Below are 17455 nucleotides of genomic sequence, written 5' to 3'. Positions count from 1 at the left end.
ACTCACATCACGCTCCTCACACTGCACACACTCACATCACGCTCCTCACACTGCACATGCTCCTCACACTGCACACACTCACATCACGCTCCTCACACTGCACACACTCCTCACACTGCACACACTCACATCACGCTCCTCACACTGCACACACTCCTCACACTGCACACACTCACATCACGCTCCTCACTGCACACGCTCACATCACGCTCCTCACACTGCACACACTCCTCACACTGCACACACTCACATCACGCTCCTCACACTGCACACACTCCTCACACTGCACACACTCACATCACGCTCCTCACACTGCACACACTCACATCACGCTCCTCACACTGCACACACTCACATCACGCTCCTCACACTGCACACACTCACATCACACTCCTCGCACACATTGCACACGCTCACATCACACTCCTCACTGCATGTGTGTGTGTCTGCAGACAGCAGCGCAGCAGGAGGACGCTCAACATATCTAAAGAACGAGAAGAAGAAATCAGAAAGATTCTGCGAGCAAACCTGCAGAAGACGCGACAGAGAGTGAGACTCATGACATACTGATTGCATGTGTTCTGTGCACAGCCAGTGTGAATGTTCTGTGTAGAATACCTGGGTGACGGTACAAGTGTTGTATACAATATAGCACACTGTCAGGTAGGCTGCTGTATCCCATAGTGCAATGCACTCAACCTTGAAGCGGCAGTAATTTCAACATCATCTTGACTCATTATTCGGTCAGAATGACAGAACTTTTTTAACATTGACGCTAGATTTAGATGAATTTTTTTTCTATTTAATTGACATGTCAAATAATTGTGCATTTGTGTTGCTAAAGCTCTCGCTGAATTAAACATGCATTATGAGGTCATGTAGCATATTGTTTGAAATGTTTATGCTTGCATAATGTGTTTTACACAATTTTTTCTAAAGAAGCAGCAGGTGATACTAAGTGTGTACTGCACTGTGTGAGGTTAGCAGTGTTCTAGGATTCTTGGTAGGGTTGCACCAGACGTTCGTAAGTTCTTTCTTAAATTGGAATGTAAAGTCCACACTAGAGGCTTAGTAACTACTAGCTAGTTTGTAACTATGTACTTTATTCCGTTGCACCATTTGTTCGTAAGGCAGAACGTTGCTGTAGGTCGTAAGCTCTCCCTAAAGTAATGCGTAGTCACATAATATGACGTTTAGCCTTGATGATCCAATAGCAGCCTTCAAATACGTGAGCAGAAGTTGTGTTGAAATGCCGTGAATTTCAGTTTATACTTCATTCTAACTTATTTTGCCTCACGTTACTAACAGTAAAAATAAGTTTGCATTAAATACGATAGCCTACTTGATCATTAATAACATAAGTGTTTTTATATGTAAATAACATTCAGAAACTGTATTTGAAATTAAGTGAATAAGGATCAATAAATAAATATTGATACAAAAACATAAGAAATTACGTTTATTGATTATGACTGATATTTGACATGCACAACATGGACCGATGCACACAGCAGCTCGCTGTTTAGGACGGGTTCGTGTTAAAGAGCCACTAACAAAGTAATCTTTTCACATAATGTTCTCTCTCTTAAAATGTAAGCGAGTGTAAATGTCAGCATTATCATATATGTGTAAAGAATTGAAGTCTGTCCGGTAAAAGAAGAGCTTATTGATGCAGTTCAGTCTGTCTGGTATTCTGGTGTTACTCCTGATCGGAGGCTGCCGTAAATATTTAGTTTATACGTAGAGTTACGCTTCAACTTAGTTTAATGGTGCAACGCAAAAATATTTAGAAGTGCGTAAGTAACTTAGTGTCCATTTACGTAAAAACTAGGCTAAGTTGTAACTTACGCACAGTTGGTGCAACCCCGGCCCCTGTGCTTCAGTGCTTGGGGAATGCAGCACATATTTATTTAGATGTAAGCGCTGAGATGTGTGTCTCTTGCTCAGTTTACTGCAGTCTTATTTACTGGACTGTGCAAGTAACTCTTGTTTGTGTGTGTGTGTGTGTGTGTGTGTGTGTGTGTGTGGTTAGCTGCGCTCGTACAGCAGACACACACTGATGCCTGATGCTGCAGAAGATGACTGGAGCGAGACGCGGATCAGGAAACAGCGCGTGGAAATAGAGCGGCGGGTGAGTAAGAAAAGAAAGAAAGTAATGCTTTCATTTATTTGTCTGTATTTAAACGCTCAAGCCAAAGGAAAAGCCAGTAATTTAAGGTGTCACTTTTCCAGATGAGCCACTTTCTGATGGTTCCTGCTAATCGCTCCGAGTCTCCTGCAGTGCGGAGAGGCCACTTCGAGTCAGGTGACTTTCTCAGCTGTTTCCGGGGTCACTCGAGTCAGGTGACCTTCTCACACTTGACCTTCTCAGGTGTTTTCAGGGTCACTCAAGTCAGGTGACCTTCTCAGGTGTTTCCAGGGTCACTCAAGTCAGGTGACCTTCTCAGGTGTTTCCAGGGTCACTCGAGTCAGGTGACCTTCTCACACTTGACCTTCTCAGGTGTTTCCAGGGTCACTCGAGTCAGGTGACCTTCTCAGGTGTTTCCAAGGTTACTCGAGTCAGGTGACCTTCTCAGGTGTTTCCAGGGTCACTCGAGTCAGGTGACCTTCTCAGGTGTGAGTCAGGTGACCTTCTCAGGTGTTTCCAAGGTCACTCGAGTCAGGTGACCTTCTCAGGTGTGAGTCAGGTGACCTTCTCAGGTGTTTTCAAGGTCACTCGAGTCAGGTGACCTTCTCAGGTGTTTTCAAGGTCACTCGAGTCAGGTGACCTTCTCAAGTGTTTCCAAGGTCACTCGAGTCAGGTGACCTTCTCAGGTGTTTCCAAGGTCACTCGAGTCAGGTGACCTTCTCAGGTGTGAGTCAGGTGACCTTCTCAGGTGTTTCCAAGGTCACTCGAGTCAGGTGACCTTCTCAGGTGTGAGTCAGGTGACCTTCTCTCTAGTATTACTACTGCCTCAGCTACTGTTCGGACGCTCTTGCTTACTGCTCCGCGCTTTGCTCTATCGCTTTTACATTTTATCTCCTATATTTTATATTTTATTTCCTTTTATCATCTAATTTTAACTTCAGCAAACAGCACAGTGCTCAGACAACAAAGTTTGGATTACTACAAAAACGCAGAATTCTTTTACCCGACCAGCTTACATTCCGGGAAAGGAAAACACAACTGCCTACATTCATACGGATAAGAGAGAAAATGCCTCTTCAGGTTCAAGAATCTACTTGCTGCACTAACTGCCACAGACTTTTACAAAGGATTGCAGTTCTCGAAAGAAAGTTACTTACGGGACCACCAAACCAGACGGAGCACACAACAGAGCTTCGTCATGGACACCCTCAGCATACCGGTGAGTCCCATGAAACTAGTGCTCCTCGACAGGTAGAGAAACAAGCCGATCGACTTACTAATCGATGGCACAAACAGGGAGCGAGACCCAAAGGCACTCGAGACATCAGATTGTCACGAGCATCACATATTGCCGCAGTAGCATCCTCTACCCCAGATACAGCTCGGACAGGGATTGCAAACACTGGTCTGCTACCAACACCTATACATCTTGAGAACAGATTTGAAGTACTAATGAATGTAAATGAGGAATCCCCAAATGTGATGAATGTGATCGAACACAGACTGAATGGGCCAGTAGCTAACACTGATGCTAACTGGCGCTCAAGGTCGAGCAGACAGCGGCACTCAGCTCAGAGCACAGCCGAGCCCAGGACTCTGATAGTGGGGGACTCGATAATCAGAAACATTAGCGGCAGTGATACAACTACATGCTGCCTTCCACAAGCAACAACTTCTGATGTAAACAGGGAACTTCAGAACATTCTGATGAAACATAAGACTGCAAATCGACTCATCATACATGTGGGGAAGAATGATATTCATAAAGAGCAGTCAGAACTCCTAAAGAAGGATTTCAATGAACTTTTTGAAACACTTAAAAGACTGAAAGTTCAAACATTCATCAGTGGACCACTCCCAGCAAGAGGAACAAACAGGTTCTCACGGTTGCTTGGGCTAAATACATGGCTGCAAAAAACCTGCAATATAAAAGGAGTGAACTTCATTGACAATTTCAATCTTTTCTGGAGTCAGAGACAACTTTTTCATCGGGATGGCCATCATCCAAACAAACTTGGTTCAAGAGTGTTAAAGGACAATTTCTACTTCTCCCTCAATCATCCTTCTGCAGTTTGTGCCAATCCACTCAATCTGAACGGCACACACACACATGGACACAGTATGAATGACCACGGGACTTCACTTCAGCAGCAAAATGGACATGCGGTTGACATATCACACAAGGACAATGATAACACCACTCCGCAACAACAACCTCTGCTCACGGACACAATCTCAGCTGAGCCCTGCCCACAGAGAGACATATCAAAACTGCTTGAAGATTCAGCACCCAAGGACGACTTCCTGGAAAACAGCCAGGGAAGCCAGGACAGCATATCACAGCCTCCTATAACACCAGAGCAACAGCCCCTTTCACCAGACACGCTATCCCTCTCTCCAGCATCGCCACTACTGTGTTTCTCACAGAAAATGGAAGAACTGGTGTATGCTGGAACCAGACTATCCCACTCTTTTGCTGCAAGCCCCCAGATACCAACCAAAAAACGACAGGCACCATTACCACCCGCACCAAAGCCTGCGGGCCCAGCTCGCCCTCCCCCTCCTGTGAGAGCTCTTCGGCCTCTGCCACAACGCCAGGGCCCACACCATCCTCCTTCTGCTCGAGGTGAACCAAAAACAACTGATACCAGCTCTCAGTGATGTGTTTTGGGTCCCCGCTCTGATAACAGTAACTTTCTCAAATGTTTACAGAACAAGCGGGAACCCAGTGTGCCTGTATCTTTCTCTATTGCTGCTCTATTACAAGATAGAAAGTCTAAGGCCTTCAATAGCCGTGCAGCAAACCTAACTAATCTGGTGCCTATTACACGTCAAAGTAAGATTGATGTGGGGACAAAAAGTAAGACTATTAAGTTAGCACTTTTAAACATTCGTTCACTTAAAAATAAATCACTTCTAGTCAACGATTTAATAACCACAAACAACCTGGATTTTATGCTTCTAAATGAAACCTGGCTAGAAGACAGCTGCAGTGCAACAGTCCTCAATGAAACAGCCCCTCCGAACTTTACTTTTATGAGTGTCTGCAGAGCTGTTAAGAGAGGTGGGGGTCTAGCTGCTCTTTTTAAAGATATCTATCAATGTAAGCAAATATCATTTGGGAATTACCCTTCTTTCGAATATCTGGGTATTGTGTTGAAAGGTGCTCCACGCATTTTACTTATCATTATTTACAGGCCTCCAAAATACTCTCCAGCCTTTGCTGAGGACTTTACAGAACTGTTATCAGCAATTACCTCAGAGTTTGACTGTTTTGCCATTGCAGGAGATTTTAACATTCACATAGATAATGCAGAAAACAATATGGCAAAAGAAATCAAAACTGTTTTAAAAACTTTTGATCTGACTCAGCATGTACATGGACCCACACACAATCGTGGACACACTATAGATTTACTTATCAGTAAGGGTCTAAACATTTCATTAATTGTTATTAAGGATGTAGCACTGTCTGATCATTTCTGTATTTTCTTTGATATATTGATCTCTCCTGCCATTGAAGCTAAATCTGTGTCTGTCAAGAAGAGATGCTTAAATGAGAACACCAGTGTACTATTTATGAAGGCTATATCCTTAACACCAAGCATATCTGCAGACTCTGTTGATTTTCTCCTTGATTCTTTTAACTCAAAAGTTAAAGGTATAATTGATGATATTGCTCCTGTTAAAGTCAGGAAGAAGAGTGGTAGACAAAAAGCACCTTGGAGAAACTCAACAGCAGTGCAAAATATGAAAAGACAATGCAGAAAAGCAGAGCGCATGTGGCGGAAGACTAAACTTGTAGTCCATTATAACATCTACAAAGACAGCCTTCATGCTTTCAATATGGAACTAGGCAAAGCTAGACAGACTTTCTTCTCAAATATTATAAACAGCAATTTAAACAACACACGCACTCTTTTTGCTACTGTAGAGAGACTGACAAACCCTCCAAGCCAGATTCCCAGTGAAATGCTCTCAGAGAGCAAGTGTAGTGAGTTTGCTTCTTTCTTCTCTGAGAAAATCAGTAATATCAGAAAGGTGATCAGCAGCACATCCTTGAGTTGCACTGAGGTCAGACAGATCAAACCACCTGAGAAAGTAGTTACTATGTCTGATTTCAAAGAAATTAATGGCAAAATTTTGGAAGAAACTGTACAGCACCTTAAAACATCAACCTGCGCTCTTGACACACTTCCCACATCATTTTTCAAAAGTGTGTTAAACAGTTTAGAAGCAGATCTCCTAGAAGTGGTAAATGTCTCACTTCTCTCTGGGAGTTTTCCAAACTCCCTGAAAACTGCAGTTGTCAAGCCCCTCCTGAAAAAGAACAGTCTGGATAAGACCATATTAAGCAACTATAGACCGATCTCAAATCTTCCTTTCATAGGCAAGATCATTGAAAAAGTTGTCTTCAATCAGCTGAACAAATTCTTGAGCTTGAATGGATACTTTGACAATTTTCAATCTGGTTTCCGACCGCATCACAGCACAGAGACAGCGCTCATAAAGATAATAAACGATATTCGCTTAAATACTGATTCAGGCAAATTATCAGTGCTGGTACTACTCGACCTCAGTGCTGCATTTGACACTGTCGATCATTACATACTTCTTGACAGGCTGGAAAACTGGGTGGGGCTTTCTGGGATAGTCCTAAAATGGTTCAGGTCATACTTAGATGGGAGAGGTTATTATGTGAGTATAGGTGACCATAAGTCTGAGTGGACATCCATGACATACGGAGTACCTCAAGGCTCAATTCTTGCGCCACTCCTGTTCAACCTGTATATGCTCCCAATGAGCCAAATAATGAGAAAGAACCAAATTGCTTACCACAGCTATGCAGACGACACACAGCTCTACTTAGCCCTATCGCCTAACGATTACAGCCCCATTGACTCCCTGTGCCAATGCATTGACGAAGTCAACAGTTGGATGTGTCAAAACTTTCTTCAGTTAAACAAAGTCATTGCGTTTGGAAACAAAGATGAAGTTCTCAAGGTGAACGCATACCTTCACTCTAGGGGTCAAACAACTAAAAATCAAGTAAGGAATCTCGGTGTGTCCCTAGAGTCAGACCTTAGTTTCAGTAGTCATGTCAAAGCAATAACTAAATCAGCATACTATCATCTGAAAAATATTGCAAGAATTAGATGCTTTGTTTCCAGACAAGACTTAGAGAAACTTGTGCATGCTTTCATCACCAGCAGGGTGGATTATTGTAATGGACTCCTCACTGGCCTTCCCAAAAACACCATAAGACAGTTGCAGCTCATACAGAACGCTGCCGCCAGGATTCTGAGCAGAACCAGAAAACATGAACACATCACACCAGTCCTCAGGTCTTTACACTGGCTCCCAGTTAAATTTAGGATTGATTTTAAAGTATTGTTACTGGTATATAAATCATTCAATGGCCTAGGACCTCAATACATTGTAGATATGCTCACTGAATATAAACCCAACAGATCACTCAGATCACTAGGATCATATCAGCTAGAAATACCAAGGGTTCACTCTAAGCATGGCGAGTCCGCTTTTAGCTATTATGCTGGAACCAGCTTCCAGAGGAGATCAGATGTGCTCCTACTGTAGTCACATTCAAATCCAGACTCAAAACACTTCTGTTTAGCTGTGCATTTACTGAATGAGCACTGTGCCAATGTTCGTCCGACTGTTTGGACTGTATTTTATTTTATTTTTCTAAACTGTTTTAATTATTCTTATTTCTTTTATTATTTTAATTTCTTCTATGTAAAGCACTTTGAATTGCCATTGTGTATGAAATGTGCTATATAAATAAACTTGCCTTGCCTTGCCTTCTCAGGTGTTTCCAAGGTCACTCGAGTCAGGTGACCTTCTCAGGTGCTTTCAAGGTCATTCAATAACAGAATGTGGCATTGAGTGTTTGAAATGTTGTCTTCCAGACAGCCGAGGTCAGACGGCCAGGCCGAGTATCCTAGTGTCGATCCCCAGAGACCCTGAGAACCCAGACGGATCCAGATCCCAGAACCGCGACGGATCCGCTCAGACCCAGAACCCGGACGATGTGCAGGACAGCCGAGGACACAAGCTGAGCGTGACGTTTGCTCTGGGTGGGGAGGAGCAGAACCTGCCTCGGTGTTTGAGTGATCCGGGTCCACATAACCTGCTGGAGGAGGAAGAGCTGTTTTAGCACAAAGACTGAGGTTGCTTGTTTGTTTGTATTTTATATGTGTTTTATGCAGTGGAAAATTGTTAAAAGGTTATGTAAACTGAGCTGCCTATCTTGCCCAGGACACTCCCGTAAAAGAGATTTTAATCTTAGTGAGTCATCTTTCCTGTTTAAATAAAGGTTTATTATTAAACAATTATTTCTAGTGATCTGAGTGCGTGTGTCTTACGTGTCACGCTTGTCCTGTTTTAGGCCGCGTCCACCTGGTACTATCCTGCGTTTCAGATGCGTATCCCATGGCTCTTGTGTTCAGATCTATGGTTAGGCAAGGGTTAAGTTAGTTTAGGTTAGGTTAGGTTAGGCAAAGGTTAGGTTAGTTTAGTTTAGTTTAGGTTAGGTTAGGGTTACGCAGGCGAATGAAGAGAAGAAGGAAGGCAGCTGTTTGTTTGGTACGACACAGCCAAGTCCCAGAGGCTTGTTTTAATTCTTCCCATAGCTAACCCTCATGTTTTTGTGATGTGATCACAGACATTTTTGACCTCTTCCAGTCCTGCTTTCAGTGATCCACTCACTAAACGTTTTCATCTGTATTTATTGCAAGCTAGAAATGGCCAATGTACACTTCAAACTTGTGAATTTATGTTGCTTTTGCTCTTAAAACATTCTGAAGTCAAGTTTTGTAGACAAATATAACTTGCATCTGAATGTATGAAATAATAGATTTTGACTTTTTTTAGCAGATAGACAAGAAGCTTCTAGAGCATGACGTGCTCCTCACATGTTCCTCCTTCACTAGCGTTCAAAAGCATCCCATGATGCACCTGGAGTGAGCAGAAGAAGCTCAAATATAAGAGAGTTTATGCAAAGAACATCTTGAGCTTCAATGAATGAAAATCTTTATGAAGAGTCACATGATGCTCATTTGTTATCTTAATCTGAAGGATTTATTCACTGTCTTCACCTCATAACATTCTTTACCTGTTTTGAAAAGAATCCAAACATGTTTTGTCTATCACACGCCACGCGTTTGGGAACAACAGCCGTCCACACATGATATCTTGTGTTATTAAAAAGGCGCAGTAAAAAGTCACGCCTTATCTTCTTCCCACTAGGAACCCACTAGGAAGATGATCAGGCGTGACTTTTTACTGCGCCGAGTCGAAGTACTTCCAAAAGTGCTATTCCGCCATACATTATAGTTATCCTTTTTAACCCGCTTAGAAAAGCGCCACGTTTTATTTTGTGTCACCATACTTGGTCGTATAACTCGTGTAACTGTTTTTAAATAGGGAAAACGTTGATGTGTTTGGTAACTTCTAAATTCATTGCTGCTAGATACCATTGAATATACTGGGGTAAGCTAAGTGCTTTTTAAGTGTCACCGCGCGCTAGAGCGATTAAGTGCACGCACTGAGATGAGAGAGGTATGTATCAACCCGTCTTAGTTAAGGGAATAACATAGTTTAATATGAAAAAACGGTGGAGTATCCCTTTAAAGCTGATTATTTGTTTCTGAGACGTTATACTGAGACTTCAGTCTGACTCATCTGTTATCATTGTCTTTGTTTATTTAGTGTTCAAAAGCTTTTTTTTTCAGTAAAGTGACAGTAAAGACATTTATCATGTGAAAATGTATTTTTATTTAAAAGAAAAGCTGTTCTTTTGAACATTCTATTTATCAAAGAATTTTCCACAGAAATCTGAAGCAGCACAAGTGTTTTCAACACTGATAATAATCATAAATGTTTGTTGATCATCAAATCATCATATTAGAGTGATTTCTGAATGATTATGTGACACTGAAGACTGGAGTAATGATGCTGAACATTCAGCTTTGATCACAGGAATAAATTACACTTTACTATATATTCACATAGAGAACAGATGATTTACACTGGAATATTATTTCACAGTTTTTACTGTATTTTTTATCAAATAAATGCAGCTTTGGTGAGCAGAAGAGACTCTTTCACAAAGTAAACATCTTACAGACCCCTAACTTTTATTTTAATTCAATGTAACAGACTGACATTGACTTTGGCTTTGAGGAATATGGATGGACGTGTGTTTTATAGGAGTTTCTGGACATATTTATTACATAATAACTGGCATGTTTGATCTTTAATGTGCATGTAAAAGCCCAGTGAGACTCATTTGAGACTCAAACATGAAGCTCCTGAGACATAATTAAGGAAACCATCACAAACAGACTCACGATCAACAGCGAGCGCTTCATCAGAATCAGATCTCCGGTCTACAGTCAAAGAGAGGAATCATGGACTTCAGTGGAAGCTGGAAGCTGTGTGAACAGGAGAATCCAGAGGCGTTTCTCAGAGCCATATGTGAGTTTGACATTTCAGTATGTCAGTCTTCTGGTTTTCTTTTGATTTGAAAGTTTCTAAAGTTGTTGTTCATATGTAATGATAGTGAGGTGCGACGTGTTTTTATGAGTGCAGCGGCTCCAGAGATTTACATTAAAATGATGAAAGAAGTGAAACCTCTGACAACAATTGAGCAGAACGGAGATGAATTCAGCATCTGTGTGAAAACGGCCCTCAGGAGCAACACTAACACCTTCACCATCGGCACTGAGAGCGAGTTTAACACCATGGATGGCAAGAAGATCAAGGTCATTCAGTCATTTACAGTCGCTAGGACACATTTATCAAAACTCTTCATTCATGTCTGAAATCAAGTCATTCTTCCTGAAAAAGAGAATGTAAACGTGTGTAAATTGGCCTGTAGGGTTTTGCTGGTGTTTGTGTCCGATGAATTGATGTAAATGTATTTATTGAATGTATTTTGTGCTGAAATAACGATAAATGATCCTCAGTTTATCCCACATAGACTGATGTTGTTGATCGCTGTTTGAAGCGTTTGATAAAGTGACTTTAGTTTCGAGAAACGAGTCTGTAGTACAGTAACTGGAAGAGAAAGTAGTTAATTAGTCTGTAGAGAGTCTGTAGAACTGCTGTTTGTGGTTACCTAGCAACAACTGACCTGCGTCACACCTGTGTGTGTGTGTGTGTGTGTGTGTGTGTGTGTGTGTGTGTGTGTGTGTGTGTGTGTGTGAGTGAGTGAGTGAGGGAGAGTGTGTGTGTGTGTGTGTGTGTGTGTGAGTGAGTGTGTGTGTGTGTGTGTGTGAGTGCGAGTGTGGGTGTGAGTGAGTGTGCACAGATATAATACAGACGCTGTATGTGTTCATATATTCATAAATCAGCTAGTTTGCAGTCATATCAAGCACCTCATCAGATTTGATAAGTTGTTCTTGTGGTTTCAGGCAACAGCTCGACTCATCGATGGAAAGATTGTGATTGAATCGGATAAATTCACACACGTGAGAGAGATCCAGGGCGAGGAGATGATCGAGGTCAGAAAAGAATCATGTTTTCCTGTGTTTCAGCACAGAGTTGGTGTAACTCTCTTTCTCTCTGGTTTCAGACACTCACCGCTGGAAGTGCCACTCTCGTCCGGAGAAGCCGCCGCGTTTAATCCAACCGGATGAACTTCACTATTGGATTCTACACTTTCCACAGTTTAACCTTTTTACTGTCTGTTTTCAGAAAATTGTTATTTTAAAAACCTTCTTCTAGAGATTGAAATAAACAAGTTTTTGTGCTTTGTTCTCATTCTGACCTTTGATGAAAAAAATGATTGACCTCAACTCATTTGTTATTAAAAATATATTGTTTAAAAGGGGTGATTCAAAGACATAAACTGGGTTCCTTTTAATAAACTGAGGGAGGATCAGAGTCACGCTTTCTGTTTTTACCTTTCATCCAAACTGTGGCTTGCAGTTAGTTGAGAAAACAGATAAAGGGTTAAACATATTTCCAATCTTTAGTCTTATATGAACTTTTGTAGTCACAGTTGTCTTCAAATGGACAGTATAGTGGACAGTTTGATGATTGAACTGTTGTCCTGCTTTATAACGGTATATATATATTCATAAATAAAGCATGTAGAAGCATGTAGGTGTTTCATTTAAACTCAATTTGCGGGTTCAGTACTGGAGTGTGTCTATAGGGGGCAGTACTGGAGTGTGTCTATAGGGGGCAGTACTGGAGTGTGTCTATAGGGGGTCAGTACTGGATTGTGTCTATAGGGGGGCAGTACTGGAGTGTGTCTATAGGGGGTCAGTACCGGAGTGTGTCTATAGGGGTGCAGTACCGGAGTGTGTCTATAGGGTGCAGTACCGGAGTGTGTCTATAGGGTGCAGTACCGGAGTGTGTCTATTCACCTTATTCCGCCCCGCCCACTTTTACTTCTGTCCAGTACTTCCGTTGTAAACCAACTTCCGGTTTAGCGGACCCTCATTCAATTTCGAGGAGAACTGCAGAGAAGTCTCACTGATAAAATGTCACATAAGATAAGCTAATTTGTGCCAAATGTGCTATGTACGTGTGTACCAACAGCACAGCAATGCACTGTTTCTCGGGGTAATTTTTAAACGACTTTTAGGTGTTTATATGACCCGTCTGCCTGTCTGATCGCAGCCCGGCCGATGTGTAGTGTTTAGCCTACATTAGCCACAAACATCTAATGTTGTAATGGTCTCACTACAGGACACATACACATGCTATACCTTGTTTGAAAGCTATGGTCCTCTAGAATTCAGTCGCTGGATTTATTTTACAGCCATTACTTGTGTTAGAGATCAAACCATAAGAAATTGCAGCTAGCAGTTAGCTAAGCTAACGTTACCCTCTTGTTCATCTAGTTGAGGCTCTACTTTCTTTCTACACCAGTTCGTGGCTATTTTTTTCTCATCTGTTGGCAAATGCAAATGTATCTGGTGATTAAGCAAACAAACTGTAGTGTAATAATGTTTCAAACTTTACATGTAGTAGTGTTTGTGCACATCTTCATAACTAAGTAATAGCTATTAGAAAGACACAGCTATTAAATAATTTGATTGTGGCATTGTTTCAAAAGCTTCAAGTGAAATGTACTTTAGTACGTTGCAGCAGTTGTTAATAACCATAGGCCAACGCATTTGGCTATAATATTATAGTCTATCTACTTATATCAAGACAGATAACAGATTGGACCAGGGCAAACAAAGCGCTAAGTAGCTAAACCAGGAAGTGAGATTACGCGGATGGCGCCACCCAGTGCTACTTCCGGAATAAGGTGAATAGGAGTGCAGTACTGGAGTGTGTCTATAGGGGGTCAGTACTGGAGTGTGTCTATAGGGTGCAGTACTGGAGTGTGTCTATAGGAGTGCAGTACCTGGAGTGTGTCTATAGGGGGTCAGTACTGGAGTGTGTCTATAGGGGGTCAGTATTGGAGTGTGTCTATAGGGTGCAGTACCGGAGTGTGTCTATAGGGTGCAGTACCGGAGTGTGTCTATAGGAGTGCAGTACTGGAGTGTGTCTATAGGGGGTCAGTACTGGAGTGTGTCTATAGGGGGTCTATAGGAGTGCAGTATTGGAGTGTGTCTATAGGGTGCAGTATTGGAGTGTGTCTATAGGAGTGCAGTACTGGAGTGTGTCTATAGGGTGCAGTACTGGAGTGTGTCTATAGGGGGTCTGTACTGGAGTGTGTCTATAGGGGTGCAGTACTGGAGTGTGTCTATAGGGTGCAGTACTGGAGTGTGTTTATAGGAGTGCAGTACTGGAGTGTGTCTATAGGGTGCAGTACTGGAGTGTGTCTATAGGGGGTCAGTACTGAGGTGTGTCTATAGAGGTGCAGTACTGGAGTGTGTCTATAGGGTGCAGTACTGGAGTGTGTCTATAGGGTGCAGTACTGGAGTGTGTCTATAGGGTGCAGTACTGGAGTGTGTCTATAGGGGGTCAGTACCGGAGTGTGTCTATAGAGGGTCAGTACTGGAGTGTGTCTATAGGAGTGCAGTACTGGAGTGTGTCTATAGGGGGTCAGTACTGGAGTGTGTCTATAGGGGGTCAGTACTGGAGTGTGTCTATAGGGTGCAGCACTGGAGTGTGTCTATAGGGGGTGCAGTACTGGAGTGTGTCTATAGGGTGCAGTACTGGAGTGTGTCTATAGGGGGTCAGTACTGGAGTGTGTCTATAGGATGCAGTACTGGAGTGTGTCTATAGGAGTGCAGTACTGGAGTGTGTCTATAAGATGCAGTACTGGAGTGTGTCTATAGGGTGCAGTACTGGAGTGTGTCTATAGGGGGTCAGTACTGGAGTGTGTCTATAGGGTGCAGTATTGGAGTGTGTCTATAGGAGTGCAGTACTGGAGTGTGTCTATAGGATGCAGTACTGGAATGTGTCTATAGGGTGCAGTACTGGAGTGTGTCTATAGGGGTGCAGTACTGGAGTGTGTCTATAGGGGTGCAGTACTGGAGTGTGTCTATGGGGTGCAGTACTGGAGTGTGTCTATAGGGGGTCAGTACTGGAGTGTGTCTATAGGGTACAGTACTGGAGTGTGTCTATAGGGGTACAGTACTGGAGTGTGTCTATAGGGTGCAGTACTGGAGTGTGTCTATAGGGGTGATGATAATGATATTGGTAATGATATTAAGAAGAGGATCTATGACCTCTGGGAGCATCTCTTTCAGTAGCTTAGTCGGTATAGGGTCTAACATACATGTTGTCGATTTAGATGATTTAACGAGTTTAGCGAATTCTTCCTCGTCTATAGCATGTGTGTGTGTGTGTGTGTGTGTGTGTGTGTGTGTACCACTGACTTTAGACTAGGTTTTTCCTGGTCAGTGGCGGAATTGTTTTCTAAACCTACAAAATAGCACATTAAATTAATAGCATAATTTACTGACGTGCGTCTGTGGAGGGAAAAGTCCGCTGTGCGTCGGGTGCAAAATAGGAATGATACATGCGTCGGTGTACAAAGTCAATTGCGCTGGATGCAAGATAGGGCCCATAAAGTCATTACTGCTGTGTTGCTTGGAAACATCTGTGTTTGAAGCTTTCTTTTTCGTTAATTTAGCCACTGTTTCAAATAAATACCTAGGGTTTTGTTTATTTTCTTCTAATACGGTTGAAAAATAAGCAGATCTAGCAGCTTTTAAAGCCTCTCTGTAAGCAATAGAGCTCTCCTTCCATGAAATGCGAAATACCTCTAGTTTTGTTTTCTTCCAGTTGCACTTCATCTCTCTGGCTGCTCTCTTAAGGGCCGAGTGTGCTCGTTGTACCACGGCGTTGGACTATTTTCTTTAATCTTCTTTAAGCGCAACAGAGCAACTGTGTCTAAAGTGCTGGAAAAGAGAGTTAAAAGTTTCTGTTGCAATATCAAGTTCTTCTAAGCTATCCGGGATGCTGAGATGATGAAACTGATCAGGAAGATTATTAATAAAGCAATCTTTAGTGGCAGAAGTGATAGGTCTCACATATTTGAAACACGGAGTCGGCTTTGCAGCCTTGGCTAAATGTAATTTACACGAGGCTAGATAATGATCTGAGATGTCATCGCTCTGCTGCAGAATTTCAACGGCATCAACATCTATTCCATGTGATAATATTAGATCTAGAGTATGATTACGACGATGAGTAGGTCCTGACACGTGTTGTCTAACTCTAATAGAGTTAAGGATGTCTTTAAATGCCAATCCCAATGCATCTTTTTCGTTATCCACATGTATATTAAAATCACCAACAATTATAACTTTATCTGCAGCCAATACTAACTCTGATAGAAAGTCCGCAAATTCTTTGATAAAGTCTGTATGGTGCCCTGGTGGCCTGTATACAGTAGCCAGCACAAATCTCAAACGTGATTTATCATTTACACTACATATTGCTATATTAAGCACCAACACTTCAAAATAATTATATTTGAAACTAGACTTCTTAGTAATTCTAAAAATATTACTATAAATTACAGCAACACCTCCCCCTTTGCGTTTCAGACGAGGCTCATGTTTATAACAGTAATCTTGCGGGGTGGACTCATTTAAAGTAATGTAATCGTTTGGTTTTAGCCAGGTTTCTGTCAAACACAGCACATCTAGGTTATTATCTGTAATCATATCATTAACAATGAGTGCTTTTGAAGTAAGGGATCGAATATTCAGCAACCAAAGCTTTATCATTTGCTCATTTGTATTAAATCTGTTTTTTATTTGTTGAACATCTATTCAATTTTTACCCTTAGATGGGTTTGGAAGTTTTTTGTATGTCCTAATTCGGGGAACAGACACATTCTCTATATGATGATAGCTAGGTGAAAGAGGCTCTATGTGATGGGATTTATCTGACCTTGGTGACGCGAGGCCGCTAGCAGACGGTCGGTTAAGCCAGTCTGTCTGCTTCCTGACCTGAGCCCCAGATTGTCATGTTTGAGCTCTAAGACTATGAGCCATATTACTAGAGAGAAGAGCAGCACCATCCCAGGAGGGATGAATACCATCTCTTTTCAACAGGTCAGGTCTGCCCCAAAAACTTTTCCAATTGTCTATGAATTCTATATTATTTTGCGGACACCACTTAGACAACCAGCCATTGAGTGAACACAATCTACTAACTATCTCATCACTCCTGCGAACAGGAAGGGGGCCAGACCAAATTACAGTGCTTGACATCGTACTTGCGAGTTCACACACCTCTTTAACATTCATTTTGGTGATCTCCTGTTTTGTCCCGCGACTACAGTGCCTCACCGTCACCCAGTTGCCCTGCTGCACGGGCTCTACTTCAGCCGAACTGAACAATGTACAGAGTTCACTAAGCTAGTCGCATCCAAAGCAGTATCTAAAGCCCTTGCACTCTTACAATTAACCTTGATTAAAGCTTGGATGCGTGTCTCTAGTTCTGAAATCTTCCCCGTCTCCCTGCATTTATCACATGTAAATCCTGTGCTGACAGAGAAGGATATGCTAAACATGTTGCATGAGGTGTAAGTGACAATAAGAGGAGAAGATGACATGACAGGGGTGCCGTGTGTCTTTTTTTTTAAAAAAAATGTTTTATTGAACACCAAGAACGTAACAAAAACAGAATATACATCTACAATGGCATTGGTAAATGGGCATTTCTCAGATTAAGGGCCAAATTGGGTTGCTGCAATTTTGAAAATTAAAATTCCAAATGTGACTAATTGGTATACATCAAATTATCAGTCCTTAAGTCAGGAGCGACATTATGAGCTTGGTTGAGACCATAAGATAAGGGAATTTATGATTTTTTGCCATTTTCTTAACTATGTCAAGTAAATGTGTCATAACTATCACATCATCGAATATATGTAAA

The 17455-nt window shown here is 42.0% G+C and overlaps 2 protein-coding genes across 2 annotated transcripts in view; both read left to right on the top strand.

Moving 5' to 3' along the window:
* Positions 1-8493, top strand: part of slc9a1b (solute carrier family 9 member A1b) — a 63877-nt gene extending 55384 nt beyond the window's left edge. Inside the window, exons 9-12 of the mRNA XM_079877878.1 lie at positions 453-549; positions 2033-2131; positions 2233-2305; positions 8059-8493. Of these exons, the coding sequence (XP_079734004.1) occupies positions 453-549; positions 2033-2131; positions 2233-2305; positions 8059-8306 (517 nt within the window). The 3' untranslated portion in view covers positions 8307-8493. The remainder of the gene's footprint in view (positions 1-452; positions 550-2032; positions 2132-2232; positions 2306-8058) is intronic.
* An 853-nt stretch (positions 8494-9346) lies between these two features.
* On the top strand, positions 9347-11941 carry fabp10b (fatty acid binding protein 10b, liver basic). Its single transcript, XM_079877879.1, has 4 exons — positions 9347-10627; positions 10742-10914; positions 11566-11655; positions 11727-11941. Exons 1-4 carry the CDS (start codon positions 10561-10563, stop codon positions 11775-11777), a joined length of 381 nt encoding a protein of 126 aa, XP_079734005.1. The 5' UTR covers positions 9347-10560; the 3' UTR covers positions 11778-11941.
* Positions 11942-17455: the final 5514 nt, after the last annotated feature.

Source organism: Squalius cephalus (genome assembly GCF_949319135.1).
Source record: "Squalius cephalus genome assembly, chromosome: 8".
Taxonomy (NCBI): domain Eukaryota; kingdom Metazoa; phylum Chordata; class Actinopteri; order Cypriniformes; family Leuciscidae; genus Squalius; species Squalius cephalus.
The sequence above is the reverse complement of the archived record's forward strand: the minus strand, read 5'-3'. Positions and strand labels throughout refer to the sequence as shown.